The 20,776-nt window shown below is 42.4% G+C and overlaps 1 protein-coding gene across 1 annotated transcript; it reads left to right on the top strand.

Moving 5' to 3' along the window:
- The first annotated feature begins 68 nt into the window (after positions 1–68).
- LOC106597281 (myosin heavy chain, fast skeletal muscle-like) lies at positions 69–19,348 on the top strand. The gene is made up of 41 exons (XM_045706865.2): positions 69–134; positions 635–680; positions 812–1,039; positions 2,108–2,254; positions 2,658–2,814; positions 4,018–4,045; positions 4,304–4,412; positions 4,565–4,657; positions 4,834–4,894; positions 5,060–5,158; positions 5,465–5,568; positions 5,941–6,079; positions 6,347–6,465; positions 6,635–6,784; positions 6,879–7,049; positions 7,276–7,579; positions 7,914–7,978; positions 8,072–8,159; positions 8,275–8,392; positions 10,150–10,273; positions 10,669–10,805; positions 11,223–11,478; positions 11,735–11,977; positions 12,329–12,505; positions 12,597–12,742; positions 12,931–13,021; positions 13,319–13,708; positions 13,830–13,956; positions 14,153–14,271; positions 14,405–14,601; positions 14,764–14,947; positions 15,056–15,221; positions 15,529–15,653; positions 16,022–16,330; positions 16,542–16,745; positions 16,890–17,015; positions 17,652–17,822; positions 18,118–18,222; positions 18,318–18,413; positions 18,787–18,918; positions 19,215–19,348. Exons 3-41 carry the CDS (start codon positions 824–826, stop codon positions 19,233–19,235), a joined length of 5,814 nt encoding a protein of 1,937 aa, XP_045562821.2. The 5' UTR covers positions 69–134; positions 635–680; positions 812–823; the 3' UTR covers positions 19,236–19,348.
- The last annotated feature ends 1,428 nt before the right edge of the window (positions 19,349–20,776 follow it).

The raw sequence follows: 20,776 nt of genomic DNA, 5'->3' as shown, positions 1-20,776 counted from the left end.
GGGAGGTCTCTCATCCAATCCATTTCCTTCAGCAGACTGGTCCATAATTAACTTCTGCTGGGTTGGCACTTCCAACCAGATATAAGGAGGCTGAGGACCCAGTATCCATAAGTCAGATACCTTCTTCCTCTGTGGTAAGACTCTCTCCACATCTTTAGAGTTGTACATTTGTAACATCTTTGAGTTCAGAATCTGAGGCAGTAGCTAACTGCACTGTTTGAATTGAGTTCTGCATTTTATTTTTACTTGTCTTATGTATTATTTGAAAATATGCAATCAAGTGTCATTGATTTAAAATGTTAGTTTAAAAAAAAATTGTGTTTAACTTGAAATGTGCTTTACTTAAAATCTGTAACTTTTAATTGAGGTTAAAAGTGTTGCTCCTGCACTTGTTTGTAAGTTAGGGGTTGGTCTAGAATGTAAGTGGGTTTTCAGGGGTATTTATTTGAATTCTTGACAGAATATGTAGTAAAGTGAGTTGCCATTATGAAAATGAAAGTTACCAGTTGCACCAATAGTTGAATTGGACATGGCCGTAATGATTGAGTTGAAGGGTGCCGTTTTCTAGCCCTTCGGGGGCTAAATGATAGGACTTTAGACTTGTGCATATTCACAACACCCTAATGTTTCACAGGTTCCTCCAAGAAGTACAAATTCATCTGTAGGAGGGGAAAAACAAGGTGAGGAATGGTTTGAGTCTTCACATAAAAAGTGATGAAAATATTCTGTGAGATACCTTTCACCTTACTCTGTTGACTGGGAAGGTAGCACCACAGAATCAATCATGTGTCTTGTTTCATATCTTTCCTAGTAATCCGTCACCATGAGTACGGACGCGGAGATGCAAATCTACGGCAAGGCTGCCATATACCTCCGTAAGCCTGAGAAGGAGAGGATGGAGGCACAAGCTGCACCCTTTGACTCAAAGAACGCTTGTTATGTGTCAGACGTCAAAGAGCTGTACCTTAAGGGTTTGGTCACTGCCAGGGCCGACGGAAAGTGTACTGTGACAGTCACCAATCCTGATGGCTCCAAGCAGGTAAGTCTGATTTGAAAAGAATTCAAGTTCGATTTTGTGCAATTACTTTATTTATTAAAAAAAATCATCAACAGTAAAAAAAATTGAAAATCAGTAACAAAAGAGATAAAAAATCATTGCTTGTTTTTTGTAATTAGAATATAATATTCAAACATAATTTTTATTGCTGTTATTTAAAAATTGCATTGATTTTTTTTCTTTTACAAATATAAATCAAGAATCACTATGTACTCTGCGTACACCAATCATTAGGGTCACCTACCAATATTGAGTAATAACAGCCTCAATTCGTTGGGATGTGGACTCCACAAGGTGTCGAAAGCATTCCACAGGGATGCTGGCCCATATTGACTCTAATGCTTCCCACAAATTTGCTGGATGTCTTTAGGCTGGTAAAATATTCTTGATACACAAGGGAAACTGTTGAGCGTGAAAAAAACTAGCAGCGTTGCAGTCCTTGACACCAACCGGTGTGCCTGGCACAGACTACCATACCCCGTTCAATGGCACTTAAATATTTTGTCCTTCATCCTCTGGTCCAGTGTGACTCAGTTGGTAGAGCATAGTGTTTTCAAAGCCAGGGTTGTGGGTTTGATTCCCACAGGGGACCAGTATGAAAACGCATGAACTCACTACTGTCAGTCGCTTTGGATAAGAGCTTCTGCTAAATGACGTAAATGAATGGTACACAATCCATGTCTCAAGGGTTAAAAAACCTTCTTTAACCTGTCTCCTCCCCTTCATCTACTCTGATTGAAGTGGATTTAACAAGTGACATCAATAAGAGATTATAGCTTTCACCTGGATTCACCTGGTCAGTCTATGTCAAGGATGGGAAACTGGCAGCCCAAACCCCCATCAACGTTCCCCATCCCTGGTCTATGTCATGGAAAGAGCAGGTGTTCTTAATGTTTTGTATACTCAGTGTATGTGTCAGTGGGTGATAAAGTAGTAGGATTAAATGGAGGTATGAATTTAAAAAAAGACTGAACTTGTATTTAATGAGCAAAAAGCATTCAGTCAAGTCCAGTTTGATCTGTGTGTAATGTAGATTTCTGACTGTTTCAGGAAGGAAAAGAGTTCAAAGATGCAGACGTCTATGAGATGAACCCCCCTAAATACGACAAGATTGAGGACATGGCCATGATGACCTACCTGAATGAAGCCTCTGTGTTGTATAACCTCAAAGAGCGTTATGCAGCATGGATGATCTATGTAAGATATCTGCATAAACGTACACAATTACATGAACATTAAAAATACATACATAGAGTGCGACACATTAACACATACAGTACTACACATTAACACATACAGTACTACACATTAACACATACAGAACTACACATGAACAAGTACAGTACTACACATATTAATACTGTACTACACATTAACAAATACAATGCTACACATTAACACATACAGTACTACACATAAACACATACAGAACTACACATACCAATACAGTACTACACATAAACACACACCAATACAGTACTACACATACCAATACTGCAGACCCAAATAACCGAAGTACACCAACATCCTCACATAAATCCAGGGAAAAGTCTATCAGATTTTGTTAATCCCCTAATTTAATTTGATCACTTTCATCCAGACCTACTCTGGGCTCTTCTGTGCCACGGTGAACCCCTACAAGTGGCTCCCCGTGTACGACATGGAGGTTGTTAACGCCTACAGAGGGAAGAAGAGGATGGAGGCTCCACCCCATATCTTCTCCGTCTCTGACAACGCCTTCCAGTTCATGCAGATTGGTACTAGCTCTCATGGATGGATGGATGGATGGATGGATGGATGGATGGATGGATGGAAGTAAAAATATGCTTTAGAGAGGTACACACTGAAAATAAATGGTTCTCTTTAGGGTTAATTGGCTTGAAACAATAGTGGATCTCTTTATGGTGCTACAAAGGCCTTTCCTGTGGTTCTACCAAGACAACATCAAAAAGGGTTCCGCTGTCATTACAACCCTTTTTGGTCCCATATAGAAACCTTCTAAATGGTTCTATATAGAACCTTAATGGAGAACGATTCTTTCAAAGAACCTTTTGAATAACCATAAGGGTTCTTTTTTCTGATTAGTCATAATAAGTTACAATTCTGTAGGTTTTATTATTAGTTAATTGACAAGTTAAATCAGGTGTGTTAGCTCTGGAACGAAGGGGGTTCCTATGGAGAGAATTAAACAACACTGATTTTAGTTCTCAAAAAACGCAAGGCCACACACACACACACACTAGTCTTTCACAAGACACAAGCACTGGCCATACTAATCATTTAGTAAGTGCTTATATTTGCCCTGTTTTACATACATACTTATAATACAAGTGTGTACACGTGTGTGAAATAGAAATGTATTTTTTTTTTGCACATCCAAACATCCTCAGAGAGTGGGGTCGTGGCCAGTGTCAGCCATTATCAAAGGTACACCTGGAGTAATTTTAACCTTGTCAGCGCAACGATTCAAACAAGCAACCTTTCAGTTACTGGCTCAACACTCTAACCACTAGGCTCCCTGCATTGTGATGACAGTACACAACAGATTAGATAAACTGGAATGACAGTCTCACTCACAGTTGAACAAAAACGAGCTGTGAGTAAACCACACCCCAAAATATTCTAATGAGCCGCCGCCCCTACATTTTAATTATCACTAAAAGAGGAAAGATCCTTTTCTCAACTGCAAAGAACCATTGAAGAGCTCTAAGGGTTCTCTGAGTCATTATGGTTCCACATAGAACCATCACCCTTCCCAAAGAACCCTTGAGGAACCCTCTTTTCTAAGTGTGTATCTAGTGTTTTCTAGTCTAGGTCAAGAACAGTTTGATGGGAATATCTGATTTCACTGGCCTTGAATGGAGAGTGTTCCATACTGAAATTCATGATGATGCTATGAATGCTATAATGTACCCATAATGCTCCTTGGGTATGATAAGCAATATGTATTTTGGTTACAGATAACGAGAACCAGTCCGTCCTGATTACGTAAGTTGTTTACTAAAATGTCACTTGAGAGAGGGTTTCTATTGTAATATGTTTGGTCACTTGGTGTGAAGAACATACATGACATTATGAATGGATTAGGCAATGTGTAATAATGATTCGATGAGTGGGAATATTTGTTCATTATTTATGTTAGAAAACAGGTCAACAGTGAAATTGTTCAATGCTATTTCTTAGTGAAAGCCAATTTTGCACTCAAACATGTAACTAAAACCCCTGTTTCTCTGTCATATAAACCAGTGGAGAATCCGGTGCAGGAAAGACTGTCAACACCAAGCGTGTTATTCAGTACTTTGCCACCATTGCAGTGTCTGGTGCCAAGAAGGAAGTGGACCCCAACAAAATGCAGGTCTGTTGTGCTTATGTTTCTCTTTTTAACACCTTTCAGATTGGTTGGGTGTCAAAACCTGTTTCAATGAAAATGAATGTTCCAAAAAAATCTAGAAAAACAAACTTGACCACTTTACCAGTTTCTGAGCAACTTGTGTTTGTCTCAATCAGGGGTCTCTTGAGGATCAGATCATTGCTGCTAACCCTCTGCTGGAGGCTTACGGTAATGCCAAGACAGTGAGGAATGACAACTCGTCTCGCTTTGTAAGTATAAAGGGCACACTGTGGAAGTTATCTTATATTGTAAACATTTATTTCAGTAGTTCTCTGTTGCTGCATCAATAGATGTCCAACAAACTGTAACATCTAAAGGGGTCTATCAAAGTAAGATGTTACATTTATTTAGTTGACCTATCTCCAACCTCCATGCTCTACTATAGGGTAAATTCATCAGGATTCACTTCCAAGGAGGAAAACTGGCTAAAGCTGACATTGAGACCTGTGAGTTGGTTTTCCTTGTTTCTCAATGCTTTTCTAAATTCACAGAGATCATTTTTTGGAGATCATATCATCACAATTATTTGTATCTCATGTTCTCTCTGTCTCCGTCTCTCTCTCTCTCTCTCTCGTTTTCTCTGTCTCTGTCTCGCTCTCTTTGTCTCTCAGACCTGCTGGAGAAGTCCAGAGTGTCCTTCCAGCTGCCCGATGAGAGAGGCTACCACATCTTCTTCCAGATGATGACCAACCACAAACCTGAGATTGTTGGTACGGCAAAGCAGAGGTTCAGGGGAAATTATTCCCACCATCTGTGGAACTTGTAAAATAAAAAATAAAATACCATTACAATTCCAAGGTAACAAGACATCTAGACATGGGTCAGGTCTTTGGGGAAGATCAATGAAGTAATGCACTGTGATGCATCAGTCCAGGAGCCTTTTATGATGCTATTTATTATATACTACATGTATCCTTGAGTCCCATGTATTGAGTAAAGGAGGGAGAGATACTGTGAAGGTAGGACAGAAGAATTCTGAGAGATTTAACTGACAAGCCGTTCTCCGCTGTCCACAGAAATGTCACTCATCACCACCAACCCCTATGACTTCCCCATGTGCAGCCAGGGTCAGATCACTGTGGCCAGCATCAACGACAAGGAAGAGCTGGATGCCACAGACGTGAGTTATACAAAGGGTTAACCAAACTCTACATATGGAATGGGTAGGACCACCATACACACTTAATGCATTGTGCAATTCCAACTAAATGCCCTGTGTTAGTTAGGCATGTGCCTCAAGGCACTCTTCATGCCTTCACACTTCACCTTGAGGCACATACATGTAAAACATCCACAAGAGAGTGCCATTAAGTGGCCTGTGGAACAATGTAAAACTCCTTTTGTGCTGCCATCTACTAGTGTGTTGGCCAAGCGGTATCATGTGGAGCTGAGAAGCCAGTGAAATCTATCCATCCCATTTGTTCTGGAGTGAGCTGGAACTGAGCAATCTGCTGTTCACTTCATCACTGTTGTACTTCCTCTCTAATGCCAGGATGCCATTACAATCCTGGGCTTCACCAATGAGGAGAAGGTGGGTATCTACAAGCTGACAGGAGCTGTACTGCACCATGGAAACTTGAAATTCAAGCAGAAGCAGCGTGAGGAGCAGGCCGAGCCAGACGGCACAGAAGGTGAGTCCCAGTCATAGATATACAATATGTAGAGCATTAGCCCCATTCCCAGTCTCCAGCATAGAAATGGAACATGTAAAACAGACAGTGCCACATGAAAGTCAGGTAGGAGATTTTGGAGACCAAATTCCAACCTCCAGAAATGATTTGAAATGGATGCGGGTGAAAATCAAAACCTAATCCACAAAAGAGTTGAACAAAGTGTTTTGTTAGTGTGACATCAGAAACATCTTGTGTGCCTAAGTCTGTTGTTGTTTCTCTCTCCAGTGGCTGATAAAATCGCCTACCTGCTGGGCCTGAACTCAGCTGAGATGTTGAAGGCTCTGTGCTACCCCAGAGTGAAGGTCGGCAACGAGTATGTGACTAAGGGACAGACTGTGCCTCAGGTAAGGCAGTCAAACACAGCATCAACCATTTTCTCTCCACCGCAATTATTTTGGGGACGAGTGCATAGCTTATTTTGAATAGTGATGTTGTTTTTCCCCAAGCTCTCATCACCTTATCACTAGACATGGTCAATATCTCATGTATTCATTGAAGGTATAATCATTGCAGGTTAATAACTCAGTGAGTGCCCTGGCTAAGTCCATCTATGAGAGGATGTTCTTGTGGATGGTCATCCGTATCAACGAGATGTTGGACACCAAGAATCCAAGGCAGTTCTATATCGGTGTGCTGGACATTGCTGGGTTTGAGATCTTTGATGTGAGTATGAGACCAGAACAAGACAGTTAGTTGTGATTGAGAGGGATTACAGCCTTGTATGATGAAATGATCACTTATAAGCTTCCATTAACAGTACAACAGCATGGAGCAGCTGTGCATCAACTTCACCAATGAGAAACTGCAACAGTTTTTCAACCACACCATGTTCGTCCTGGAACAAGAGGAGTACAAGAAGGAGGGAATCGTCTGGGCCTTCATTGACTTCGGCATGGACTTGGCTGCCTGCATTGAGCTTATTGAGAAGGTAAGCTGTCTGAGGATTATAATGGACCACAACAGCAAAGCTCATAGGGAGCGCTGTGTGAGATATTATCACTGGGGTATAACGTATCTGACTGTTGATAACTCAATATGTTTCCTGTTATTTGCCCCTAAGTGAATATAATCCTATAACAGCATGTTTGCTAAAGGAATGAATGTGATCCTAAATGTAAATATCACTAATTTGATATACATCTCTTTTCGTAAAGCCATTGGGTATCTTCTCCATCCTTGAAGAGGAGTGCATGTTCCCCAAGTCTTCAGACACTACCTTCAAGGACAAGCTGTACGCCCAGCATCTTGGCAAAACCAAGGCGTTTGAGAAGCCCAAGCCTGCCAAAGGCAAGGCAGAGGCCCACTTCTCCCTGGTGCACTACGCCGGTACTGTGGACTACAACATCACTGGCTGGCTGGAGAAGAACAAGGACCCTCTGAATGATTCAGTTATTCAGCTGTATGGGAAGTCTTCAGTCAAACTGTTGGTTGCCCTGTATCCCGCTGCTCCACCTGAGGGTAAGACTAGCATCACGTCAAATGATTTATTTAAGCACTAGTTACAACTCAGATCCACATTTTCTTTAAAGTCTTGGAATGTGTCACAATTTCTCAGGTTTATTCACTGGGTACATTTAAGTGGTGTTATTTTACACAATCTCATTAGCACCATTTGCGTTAAGATGAGTGTGAAGTTAACCCCATATTGTCTCATTTCTAATTAGTGTGCTTGCTGAAGACAGCACCACTCTAGATTTCTTACATACTCTTATTATTATTATTATTCTATTTATTCCGCCCGCTACAGGAAATGGACTTGTTTAGTTATCTTTTACTTTGCCCATTTGAACAGATAATACCAAGAAGGGAGGCAAGAAGAAGGGAGGTTCCATGCAGACTGTGTCCTCCCAGTTCAGGGTGAGCTTCTGAAATGTGGATATTCAGTCCTTCAAAAGGTGCATTGATTATCATGAATGATTTGTGAGAAAATGCTTTGTAACCCTCTTACAGGAGAACTTACATAAGCTGATGACCAACTTGAGGAGCACTCATCCTCACTTTGTGCGCTGCCTGATCCCCAACGAGTCAAAGACTCCAGGTACAATACATGTTGAGTTAAATATGACATCTTATCAGTTCAGTATCAGTAACCTTAACAAACTAATCTTTAATCTGTTTAATAGTATTAAAAGAGACTTGGTTTGTTTTACCAGGTCTGATGGAGAACTTCCTGGTTATCCACCAGCTCAGGTGTAATGGTGTTCTGGAGGGTATCAGGATCTGCAGAAAGGGCTTCCCCAGCAGAATCATCTATGCTGACTTCAAGCAGAGGTACACAACACACAACTACTAATAAACACGTGCAAGCATGGACATGCACACGCACAAAGGTCTGCTCCAAGGGTTTTAACTAGAGGTCGACCGATTAATCGAAATGGCCGATTAATTAGGGCCGATTTCAAGTTTTCATAACAATCGGTAATCTGCATTTTTGGACACCGATTGTGGTGATTACATTGCACTACACGAGGAGACTGCGTGACAGTCTGACTACCTGTTATGCGAGTGCTGCAAGAAGCCAAGGTAAGTTGCTAGCTAGCATTAAACTTATCTTATAAAAAACAATCAATCTTAACATAATCACTAGTTAACTACACATGGTTGATGATATTACTAGTTTATCTAGCTTGTTGCATATAATCGATCCGGTGCCTATTAATTTCTCATCGAATCACAGCCTACTTCGCCAAACGAGTGATGATTTAGCAAGCGCATTCGCGAAAAAAGCACTGTCGATGCAGCAATGTGTACCTAACCATAAACATCAATGCCTTTCTTTAAAATGAATACACAAGTATATATTTTTAAACCAGCATATTTAGTTATTATTGCCTGCTAACATGAATTTCTTTTAACTAGGGAAATTGTGTCACTTTTCCGCATTCCGTGCAAGCAGAGTCAGGGTATATGCAGCAGTTTGGGCCACCTGGCTCGTTGCGAACTATGTGAAGACCATTTCTTCCGAACAAAGACCGTAATTAATTTGCCAGAATTGTACATAATTATGACATAACTTTGAAGGTTGTGCAAGGTAACAGCAATATTTAGACTTAGGGATGCCACCGTTAGATAAAATACGGAACGATTCCGTATTTCACTGAAAGAATAAACATTTTGTTTTCGAAATGATAGTTTCTGGATTTGACCATATTAATGACCTAAGGCTCGTATTTCTGTGTGTTATTATGTTATAATTAAGTCTATGTTTTGATATTTGATAGAGCAGTCTGACTGAGCAGTGTAGGCAGCAGCAGGCTCGTAAGCATTCATTCAAACAGCACTTTCGTGCATTTGCCAGCAGCTCTTCGCTGTGCTTCAAGCTTTGAGCTGTTTATTACTTCAAGCCTATCAACTCCCAAGATTAGGCTGGTGTAACCGATGTGAAATGGCTAGCTAGTTAGCGGGGTGCGCGCTAATAGCGTTTCAATCTGTGACGTCACTCGTGCTGAGACCTTGAAGTAGTTGTTCCCCTTGCTCTGCAAGGGCTTTTGTGGAGCGATGGGTAACGATGCTTCGAGGGTGGCTGTTGTTGATGTGTGCCTGGTTCGAGCCCAGGTAGGGGTGAGGAGAGGGACGGAAGCTATAATGTTACCCTGGCAATACTATAGTGCCTATAAAAACATCCAATGTTCTGAGCAAGGAACTTAAACGTTAGCTTTTTAACATGGCAAATATTGCACTATTATTTTCTTCTCCAACACTTTGTTTTTGCATTATTTAAACAGAATTGAACATGTTTCATTATATTTTTTAGGCAAAATTGATTTTATGGATGTATTATATTAAGTTAAAATAAAAGTGTTCATTCAGTATTGTGTAATTGCCGTCATTACAAACAAATAAATAAATGAATAAATCGGCCGATTAATCGGTATCGGCGGTGTTTGGCCCTCCAATAATCGGTATCGGCATTGAAAAATCATAATCGGTCGACCTCTAGTTTTAACAGCATCAGAGTAGTCTTACCTTTATGTAATATAATTGACCTATTACAACTTAACAGATGTTTAAACATTTTCCTCATTCAGGTACAAAGTACTGAATGCCAGTGTCATCCCTGAGGGCCAGTTCATGGACAACAAGAAGGCTTCTGAGAAGCTGCTTGGGTCCATTGATGTGAATCACGATGATTACAAGTTTGGACACACCAAGGTCAGTCACAAACACCCTGCAAATGTAGTCCCAAAAATAGATGTGTAAACTGCAGAATGCCCCTTTAAGTAATGGAAAAGCTGTAAAAACAATGTAGTGTTGTTTTCTTTAAAGTCGTACATCACAAGCATGGAAGAGAAAGTCAAATCATTGTCATGTGCATTGTGTTGGAAAGGGATGGCTGCAGTTATCTGTATCTGTGTTCATTAACTCTCTACGACTGTACAATAACAACTTAGAAACAACCAATCACGTAGTTTGTTTGTAAGCATTTCAATGCTTATGTTGTTCAAATCAATCTAGTGTTGTTGTTCCTCTTCTTTTGATTCTGCCCCTTTTTATCTGTCACCATCTCACTGTGGTTTCATCATTGACCATGTTTACCTGTGTCTCAGGTGTTCTTCAAAGCCGGTCTGCTGGGTGTCCTGGAGGAGATGAGAGATGAGAAGCTGGCCTCTCTGGTCGGCATGGTCCAGGCTCTCAGCCGTGGATTCCTCATGAGGAGAGAGTTCACCAAGATGATGGAGAGGAGGTAAGGAATAGTAGACATCTTGGCAAAGCTTTCCGTCAACCAGCTGTATCTAATGCATTATGATCACATAGTGTATATGATGTGAGTTGATCAGAATGAGGAAGTACGTCTTATAATATTCTATTAAAGCTGTAGTTTGGGATTTGGAAAGCTGTTGAATTGTTATTTAAATGTGCGATATTTGCCCATTTATTGTTGAAGAATATAAAATGCCTCATGAGCTTAGCATGAGCTGTCAGTCCTCACATCTAAAGATCTGTCTATGAATTCAAGAGGGGTTACATTTCCCTAGCCCCATTCCTCAGCTGTACACAAAAGTATCGGGGGGGGGGGTCAGTTTTGTGGTTCTTGGAATACCAGAATGTAGCTTCATTAAACATGTCACTCACCATACCACTCTGTCTTTCTGTCGACCAGAGATTCCATCTTCTCCATCCAGTACAACATCCGTTCATTCATGAATGTTAAAACCTGGCCATGGATGAAGTTGTACTTCAAGATCAAGCCCCTGCTGCAGAGCGCTGAGACTGAGAAGGAGCTGGCCAACATGAAGGAGAACTATGAGAAGATGCAGACAGACCTGGCCAAGGCTCTGGCCAAGAAGAAGGAGCTGGAGGAGAAGATGGTGTCTCTGCTGCAGGAGAGGTCTGACCTGGCGCTCCAAGTCGCATCTGTGAGTGAGCAACGACCATCATGACGGCACATTTACACACGTATGATCACAGACACGAATGCACACGCGAACAAACACACACACAATCACACTGTGACGTATGTGGCTAAGTCACGTATTTCTATTACCTATGTTAGCAAGGCTACCTATATTTCATGCATTTCTATTGATTTGCTCTGACCTCTTTGACTAAATTACGTCCATCTGTTGATACACAAAGTGAAGCGGCAGATTTTTTCTGCTGTTCTGAAACCAGGATTCAGAGAATCTGAACGATGCTGAGGAAAGGTGTGAGGGGCTCATCAAGAGCAAGATCCAGCTGGAGGCCAAACTCAAAGAGACGACCGAGAGGCTGGAGGACGAGGAGGAGATGAATGCTGAGTTGACTGCCAAGAAGAGGAAGCTGGAGGATGAGTGCTCTGAGCTGAAGAAGGACATTGATGACCTGGAGCTCACCTTGGCCAAAGTGGAGAAGGAGAAGCATGCCACCGAAAACAAGGTCTCGTAGACAGTCTAACAAAACAATAATCCAAACAATAACCAACTCAAAACGTAGCTAAACAGAAATTGAATTCAAGTTGTTTTGTGGGTGCAGGGAAAATCAAGACCCAAAATAGTGGAATGTCAGTTTCGGGGTACTTCCCACATCCGTTGCATGTTCTGCTCCCCCCTCGTTTCTGACTTCCCCTTCCTTAGTACACTGGCATGGAGTACACAACCATCTAGTGTTGAATCTATAGTACAGTATTTGTTGACATTATTAATTAATCTAAATGAAATATATATCTAACTCAATCTCTCCTTTATGGTGATGTGACCAATGAGTAATTTTGGCTGTGGCTGTTTTCAGGTTAAAAACCTGACCGAGGAGATGGCGTCTATGGATGAGAGTGTTGCCAAGCTGACCAAAGAGAAGAAAGCCCTCCAAGAGGCCCACCAGCAGACACTGGACGACCTGCAGGCAGAGGAGGACAAAGTCAACACTCTGACCAAGTCCAAGACCAAGCTGGAACAGCAAGTGGACGACGTGAGTGGAGTTTGACATTTTGGACATGATAAAATGATATTATCTTCAGTTATTTAGATTTGAACAATACGTGTGTGTTTTTATCTTGTAGCTTGAGGGTTCTCTGGAGCAAGAGAAGAAGCTCCGTATGGACCTTGAGAGAGCCAAGAGAAAGCTGGAGGGAGATCTGAAACTGGCCCAGGAGTCCATAATGGACCTGGAGAATGACAAGCAGCAGTCTGATGAGAAAATCAAGAAGTAAACAAAAACAAATGTTTACAGTATTACTGTCATATTGATCATAATGGTTGTTCTTGACATATTCTTGTAATTATGAATTAGCATTTGCATGTGATTCTTAAAAGAAAAAGTGAATGGTATGATATTCTCCCGTTACACTATCAAACCAAAATCAACTCTGCAATCGACGTGTTTGTGTTTCTTAGGAAGGACTTTGAGACCACCCAGCTCCTCAGCAAGATTGAGGATGAGCAGTCTCTGGGAGCTCAGCTACAGAAGAAGATCAAGGAACTCCAGGTAAAACAGGATCTATGCTCCAGTACAGGAAAGAACACACCTAAATCATTTCCTTCAAAGATGTATTCTGGTAGCACACATTCTTCCTGGTGGCTTCTGATGGCTCAGTAAGTTTGAAGATGGTGCTTCTTACCATTGTGGTTTTGGTTGGCACATGGGACACTGGTTGGCACATTTAATATATTAGTGTAACTGACTTTTTATTTACACATTTATGCAAAATATACAAACTCTTATTCATTAGTGTTTCAACTGTATTGTAGTGTTCATTCCCCCTGCTCCTGCCCCCTGTTCTAGGCCCGTATTGAGGAGCTGGAGGAGGAAATTGAGGCTGAGCGTGCTGCCAGGGCTAAGGTTGAGAAGCAGAGGGCCGATCTCTCCAGGGAACTTGAGGAGATCAGCGAGAGGCTGGAGGAGGCCGGAGGCGCCACTGCTGCTCAGATTGAGATGAACAAGAAGCGCGAGGCTGAGTTCCAGAAGCTGCGTCGTGATCTTGAAGAGTCCACCTTGCAGCATGAGGCCACAGCCGCCGCTCTGCGCAAGAAGCAGGCCGATAGTGTGGCTGAGCTCGGGGAGCAGATCGACAACCTTCAACGTGTCAAGCAGAAGCTGGAGAAAGAGAAGAGTGAGTACAAGATGGAGATTGATGACCTCTCCAGCAACATGGAGGCTGTCGCCAAGGCTAAGGTGAGTAGTGATGTTTTGGTCAAGCAGTGTTAAGGGGGGTCAACTTCATTAATATTCAAGTGAACTGAAGTTGACAGGAGTCCCATATATAAAGTAATGATGGAACTTGTTTCACTAACAGGGAAATCTGGAGAAGATGTGCCGTACTCTTGAGGACCAGCTGAGCGAGCTCAAGACTAAGAATGATGAGAATGTTCGCCAGGTCAACGACATCAGCGGACAGAGGGCCAGACTCCTGACAGAAAATGGTACCATCAACAATGAACAAAAAACCAACGTAGTGTACAATAACGTGTTGGGGGCTGCATCTATAAAGTCCGGTCCACATATTGTAGATTCTACTGTACTATTCACCACCTAACATTGCCCTACGATACCTCAAAATACATTTTCAATTGTAGTGAACAGAGACCCCATTAACAAGATGTCCCTCTATCCCTGCAGGTGAGTTTGGACGCCAGCTGGAGGAGAAGGAAGGCCTGGTGTCTCAGCTGACAAGAGGCAAACAGGCCTTCACCCAGCAGGTTGAGGAGCTGAAGAGACTGGTTGAGGAGGAGGTCAAGGTAAGGAATCCAAAATGGACACCACCGACCACAGAGTTTAGAGCCAAATCTTCAAAAAGATTGTGACTACGCCACCTCAGACTTCTACTGTCATTTGTTTTACTCTTTTTGTCTTTATCTTTGTCTCTCACAGGCTAAAAACGCACTGGCCCACGGTGTCCAGTCTGCCCGCCATGACTGTGACCTCCTGAGAGAGCAGTTTGAAGAGGAGCAGGAGGCCAAGGCAGAGCTGCAACGTGGAATGTCCAAGGCCAACAGCGAGGTGGCTCAGTGGAGGACTAAGTATGAAACTGATGCCATCCAACGCACAGAGGAGCTGGAGGAGGCCAAGTGAGTCACACGCAACAGCAAAAACTCAAATATAGGGTGTGGATGGTGAGGGTGGTAGGGGGCTCTGAGAAAATGTTACATCAATATGTATTGTAACTTATTGTAGCATTTGTTTTGCAACAAATTGGTCACAATAAAAACCACCATCTTATCGTCCAACAGGAAGAAGCTGGCCCAGCGTCTGCAGGAGGCTGAGGAGACCATTGAGGCGACCAACTCCAAGTGCGCCTCCCTGGAAAAGACCAAGCAGAGGCTGCAGGGAGAGGTGGAGGACCTCATGATTGACGTTGAGAGAGCCAACGCAATGGCCGCCAACCTCGACAAGAAGCAGAGGAACTTTGACAAGGTGAAAATGAATTTTCTGTCTGCTGCATGTGATCAATTGAAGTAAAATGTTTCTGATTCAAAACTCTTCATTACTGACTTCTAATGAAAATCCCATGGATTTCCCTAGGTTCTGGCAGAGTGGAAGCAGAAGTATGAGGAGGGCCAGGCTGAGCTGGAAGGAGCTCAGAAGGAGGCTCGCTCTATGAGCACTGAACTCTTCAAGATGAAGAACTCCTACGAGGAGGCTCTGGATCATCTGGAGACTCTGAAGAGAGAGAACAAGAACCTGCAACGTGAGATTTTGAAAAAATATCTATTGGGTTCATGTTTGACTAGTGTTTTGAAAATGGAAGAAACTGTAATCATCAAAATTACTTTTCACACCATCTCAGTGTTTTTATGTACACTTTGAAATATTATGATTTAGTAATCGGTATTGCTTTGAAAAACCCAAGGAAGTGCAGGGCAATTAGATTTGCAAGACCGTATGAAGTGCTGTTCTTTAATGAACTGTTATTATGATTTAATGTCAACTTGAGAGTATTGGTTATTTCCACTGAAAATCTAAAGTCTAAACTGCTCCTTTGTTTGTGTGTGCAGAGGAGATCTCTGACCTGACTGAGCAGATCGGAGAGACTGGCAAGAGCATCCATGAGCTGGAGAAGGCCAAGAAGACTGTGGAGACAGAGAAGTCTGAGATCCAGACCGCTCTGGAGGAGGCTGAGGTACAAACTACAACTGCATGATGTGAAAAGGAGTGTTACACTAGCCCAGGGCTTCTAAAACTTTTTCAGCTCGAGACTCAAAAGAGAAATTGACCATCCTCATGAGACCCAAATCGTCCTCCCATGACCCAAATTAAGAAGAAATAGTGTGTGATTATAAATATATTTTCATAACTCGCGACTCACCTCTGACATGCCCAGGCCCCAGTTTAGGTCCTGACCCATAGTTTAAGAAACCCTGCCAATTCCAGCAACAGTCTAATGTTCCCTGTACTGGTGTTTATTGTTGTCATATATATTTCATTCCTTGTGTTATACACATCCAAATGTAATAAAGACAATTCGCTTGACTGTTTCTCTTTGTCCAGGGCACACTGGAGCACGAGGAATCCAAGATTCTGCGTGTGCAGCTGGAGCTGAACCAGATCAAGGGTGAGGTGGACAGGAAGATCTCTGAGAAGGATGAGGAGATGGAGCAGATCAAGAGGAACAGCCAGAGGGTGGTTGACTCCATGCAGAGCACCCTGGACTCTGAGGTCAGGAGCAGGAATGACGCCCTGAGGGTGAAGAAGAAGATGGAGGGAGACCTGAACGAGATGGAGATCCAGCTGAGCCACGCCAACAGGCAGGCCGCTGAGTCCCAGAAACAGCTGAGGAACGTCCAGGGACAGCTCAAGGTAAAGGGACTGGGACATCAGGCTCAAACATCTGAACATGGGGAGGTATTTGTTTGTGAATCTGTAGAAAAGAAGAGAACAGAGGAATTGAATAGTGGATTAATATACTGTGAAACTGGGGAAATTCTTACCAATTGACATTTCTATCAATGACAGTATCGCCCCTACTTGCCAATGAGTCCTAATGAACCTATGTCATTGTGAACCCCAGGATGCCCAATTGCACCTTGATGACGCCGTCCGTGCCTCAGAGGACATGAAGGAGCAGGCAGCCATGGTGGAGCGCAGAAACGGCCTGATGGTGGCTGAAATTGAGGAGCTGAGAGTTGCTCTGGAGCAGACAGAGAGAGGCCGCAAAGTGGCTGAGACTGAGCTGATAGACGCCAGCGAGCGCGTCGGACTGCTGCACTCCCAGGTATGGGTGAAAAGCCATTTCTAATGAAGCACAACCAAGCATCTTGAATTCGACACTGCTGCCTTTCACATTTTCATAATTTCTGCCCTGTGACTTGTAAGTTCTCTTGAGCATCAAAACAAATCGTCTTGTTTCCTCCTCCAGAACACCAGCCTTCTGAACTCCAAGAAGAAGCTGGAGACTGACCTGGTGCAGGTGCAGGGAGAGGTGGACGACATTGTCCAGGAGGCCAGGAACGCAGAGGAGAAAGCCAAAAAGGCCATCACTGATGTGAGTCCTTATGATCGATTGAATAATGTCAACTTGATTTGTCCCAAAGGGCCAATGGTAGCTGGGCTGGTTAACCACAACAAGGATCTCAGAGGGAAGTTATGATTGGTGTAGTTTTGGAAATCCCAGATGTAGGGCAACAGCACTTGGTCTGAGAAATGTGTCAGATTTTTTTGGCCAATTTGGGGTAGGTGCTCTTCAGACAGACAAATCTACCAACAAATCATGAGTTTGGCCAGGCGGGGCTTAGAAATAATCTCAACGGAAACATGACAAAGGCAGACACACAATGCGGACACAGATAGCTAGGCTAATTTAAGTCACAGCCAGTCATTATTATTATTACTATTACTATTATCATCATGACGCATTGTAAACTACTTACATGTACTTGTGAAATACACTAATTGACAATATGCTTCATCTAGCTAGCAACTGTAAATGTTTGGCAGGGTTCTGGACAGATTTTACGGCGTCCCACTCTGCCCTTTCCTCTCTGCCAAGCCGACGGTTGTTTTAGTGCACCCATGTATGCTGGAACGTTGGTAACCCATCTGTCTGGGAGGCAACACATCTGTCTAGAGAGACTATGATTGGTGCCAATTGGTGCATAAATTCAACAAATGACCATTCCAGGCAGCCATGATGGCTGAGGAGCTGAAGAAGGAGCAGGACACCAGCTCTCACCTGGAGAGGATGAAGAAGAACCTGGACGTGACAGTCAAGGACCTGCAGCACCGCCTGGATGAGGCTGAGAATCTGGCCATGAAGGGAGGCAAGAAGCAGCTCCAGAAACTAGAGTCCAGGGTGAGTTAACAGCAGGGTGGATTAGGGTGGATTGAAAGAATGAATGCTGGACATTTATTTCATTATAATAAAATACACAGGACCATTGAGTTATGACTTTCTGTCAATAATCCACCTAGACAATGAAAAGCTGTTATCATTACAGACCCTTCAATTCAAAAAGTTAAACTACATAGAAACAGACAACAATTGTGCCTCTTTGACTGAGTAGAATAATATACCTGTTTTGAAAAGATTTGATTTGTTCCGTCTGATTTCACCACCTCAAATGTCTACGTTAATTTCTTCCACAAAGGTGCGTGAGCTCGAGACTGAGGTGGAGGCCGAGCAGAGAAGAGGTGTAGACGCGGTCAAGGGAGTCCGCAAGTATGAGCGCAGAGTCAAGGAGCTCACTTACCAGGTAAGAGAAAGTGTCTTCTTCACACACTTGACACTAACACAGACAGGTTTGTGTATAAAACTATGTGCTATTGATTCTTTGATCCTCTCCCACAGACTGAGGAGGATAAGAAGAACGTTAGCAGACTTCAGGACCTTGTAGATAAGCTGCAGATGAAAGTCAAGGCCTACAAGAGGCAGGCTGAGGAAGCGGTGAGTCATAGTCAAATACTCTGAAATCATACATTCAAAAAGATATATTTTTCCCCCCTAGTAGACATTACAAAACTGAATGTCCATATAGTTTAGTGTAAGTGCTACCACACATCAGTCCACAATGACTCAACTGAAGAACATGTACATTTCTGAGAGCCTCCCATACATCTCTATGCCTATGTGTTGTTAGAAACTTAAAGAAGAGGGGGTTGAATATTTATTTACTGTTCCGGGGGCTGGTCTAGTGGTGGTGCTGCCGCCCCTGGAGTCAGTGGTTTGATCCACCGTTCTGCAACTCACTTTCTCTGCTGTATCATCCATCTCCCTATTTAAATGCTGATGTTATGCTCTCCTATTTCCCCTCACCCAGGAGGAAGCAGCTAACCAAAACATGTCTAAGTTCAGGAAGGTTCAGCATGAGCTGGAGGAGGCTGAGGAGCGTGCTGACATCGCTGAGACTCAAGTCAACAAGCTCAGAGCCAAGACCCGCGACAGTGGGAAGGTACAGAGATGCTGCTGAACCTACACCTGACTCATCTTCAGATATGATCACATCAACACCACCTATGATTCAGCCTTCACTGAGGTCAATACTGACCTTTTACACTCACTCAAATGTATTGAACATCTCCAAGAAGCACATCAGGGCAACAACAAAAAAGATTCATTCAAACTAATTTGGTACTTCAAAAATGAAAAATAAAGCTTAGTCCATGCTTGGTCCATCATGCTTTATAGTGTTATATCTTTAGCATGTTTATAATTAATACTGATCCATTCCTGTCTTTCTTCTTACAGGGCAAAGAAGCTGCTGAATAAACGATGATCAAAGGATTGAACATTAAAGTCTTTTCATTTTCCTGTGTTGCATAAAATATGATTTTCATGGTTAAATGTTGAGCATTGATTAAAAACACTTAGGCCTATGTACACTTCCTTTGTGACTGTGGATTTATTACTCAGATAACAGCTTTTTCGTACTATATATTGTGCTTTAATTAAAGGAGCAATCTGGGATTCCAACAACAATTAAACGTCACCCCAACAAAGAGGTCACTTTTTTTTGCTAAACATCTGAGGGATGAGGTTGGAGAAATGTAACAACTCAAATTCATACAGAGCTATGGATGAATGGACTGACCATCCATAACATCAAGATAATAGTTTTAACCCTTTACAATCGGTGGAATTGGCCGATGTGGAGAGGCCCAAATTGAAACGTTTGGTGGACAGACTAGTAAACATACAGTGCCTTCAGAGTATTCATAATGCTTCCACATTTTGATGTTACAGCCTGAATTAAAACATTATTACATTTTCTCACCCATCTACACACAGTACCCCATAATGACAAAGTGAAAACATGTTTTTAGACTTTTTTTGCAAATGTATTGAAAATGAAAAACATAAATATCTTATTTACATAAGTATTCACACCACTTTGCTATGACACACCAAATTGATCTCAGTGCATCCAATTTCCTTTGATCATCCTTTAGATGTCACTACAACTAGATTTAAATCCACATGTGGCCAATTAAATAGTTTGGACCTGATTTAGAAAGAAACACACCTGTTTATATAAGGTCCCACAGCTGGCAGTGCATGTCGGGACAGAAGTAACGCTTGATTCCTCATTCCTTGTTGGAGTGCGATTCATGGAAAGACGGTGAATGATGCATTCAGAGTGACCAGGAGTGGTATGATGTTGATTTCATGTGCGTTAAAAGGAGAAAGCACTGTGGATGCACAAATTATCGACGCATGAAGTGGAACGCTGTGATTCTTGGAGTAGGGCACCGATAAAAGGTGTCATATCTGGCATCTCGAGGAATATTGAGGCTTCATGGTTTAAGATGAACATGCCAGGAGTATTTGATTCACGTCGTTTTTAACCCGTACTGTGAATAGAAAGGAGGAAAGTATTAATGTATTATTGATGTTTGATAAAGAAGTTCTCCCGATCCATGTAAAACTGGGCTATATGAGATATGCGGTGCAAGCTTAAGAGCAAAAGCCAATGTCATAAATGTAAAACGTTCGGTCAAGTGTTTGCAAATGGAATATCATTGTTGAAGAGTCTGAGGATGAACGATGTTGAAATTGTGATGGGAATCACGTTCCCTGAATGGCCTGTTAGTGTGAAGGAGGTGAAAGTAGGAAGGATCAGGGCTGTCAACAAGGTCTCCGTTGCAGAGGCGGTGAAAATTGTCGAAGTAGCGAGTAGAGATGATGAAACTACGGCAGTGAATGATGCCCAACAGTCTGGATGTCAGTCAGTTGAGAGATTCTGAAATACTTTTCGTTACGAAAGTCACAGAGCTCTTCAATACGGGCCATACTGCCAAAGTTTGTCTATG

The sequence above is a fragment of the Salmo salar genome, chromosome 24, assembly GCF_965601325.2.
Source record: "Salmo salar chromosome 24, fSalSal1, whole genome shotgun sequence".
Taxonomy (NCBI): Eukaryota; Metazoa; Chordata; class Actinopteri; order Salmoniformes; family Salmonidae; genus Salmo; species Salmo salar.
The sequence above is the reverse complement of the archived record's forward strand: the minus strand, read 5'-3'. Positions and strand labels throughout refer to the sequence as shown.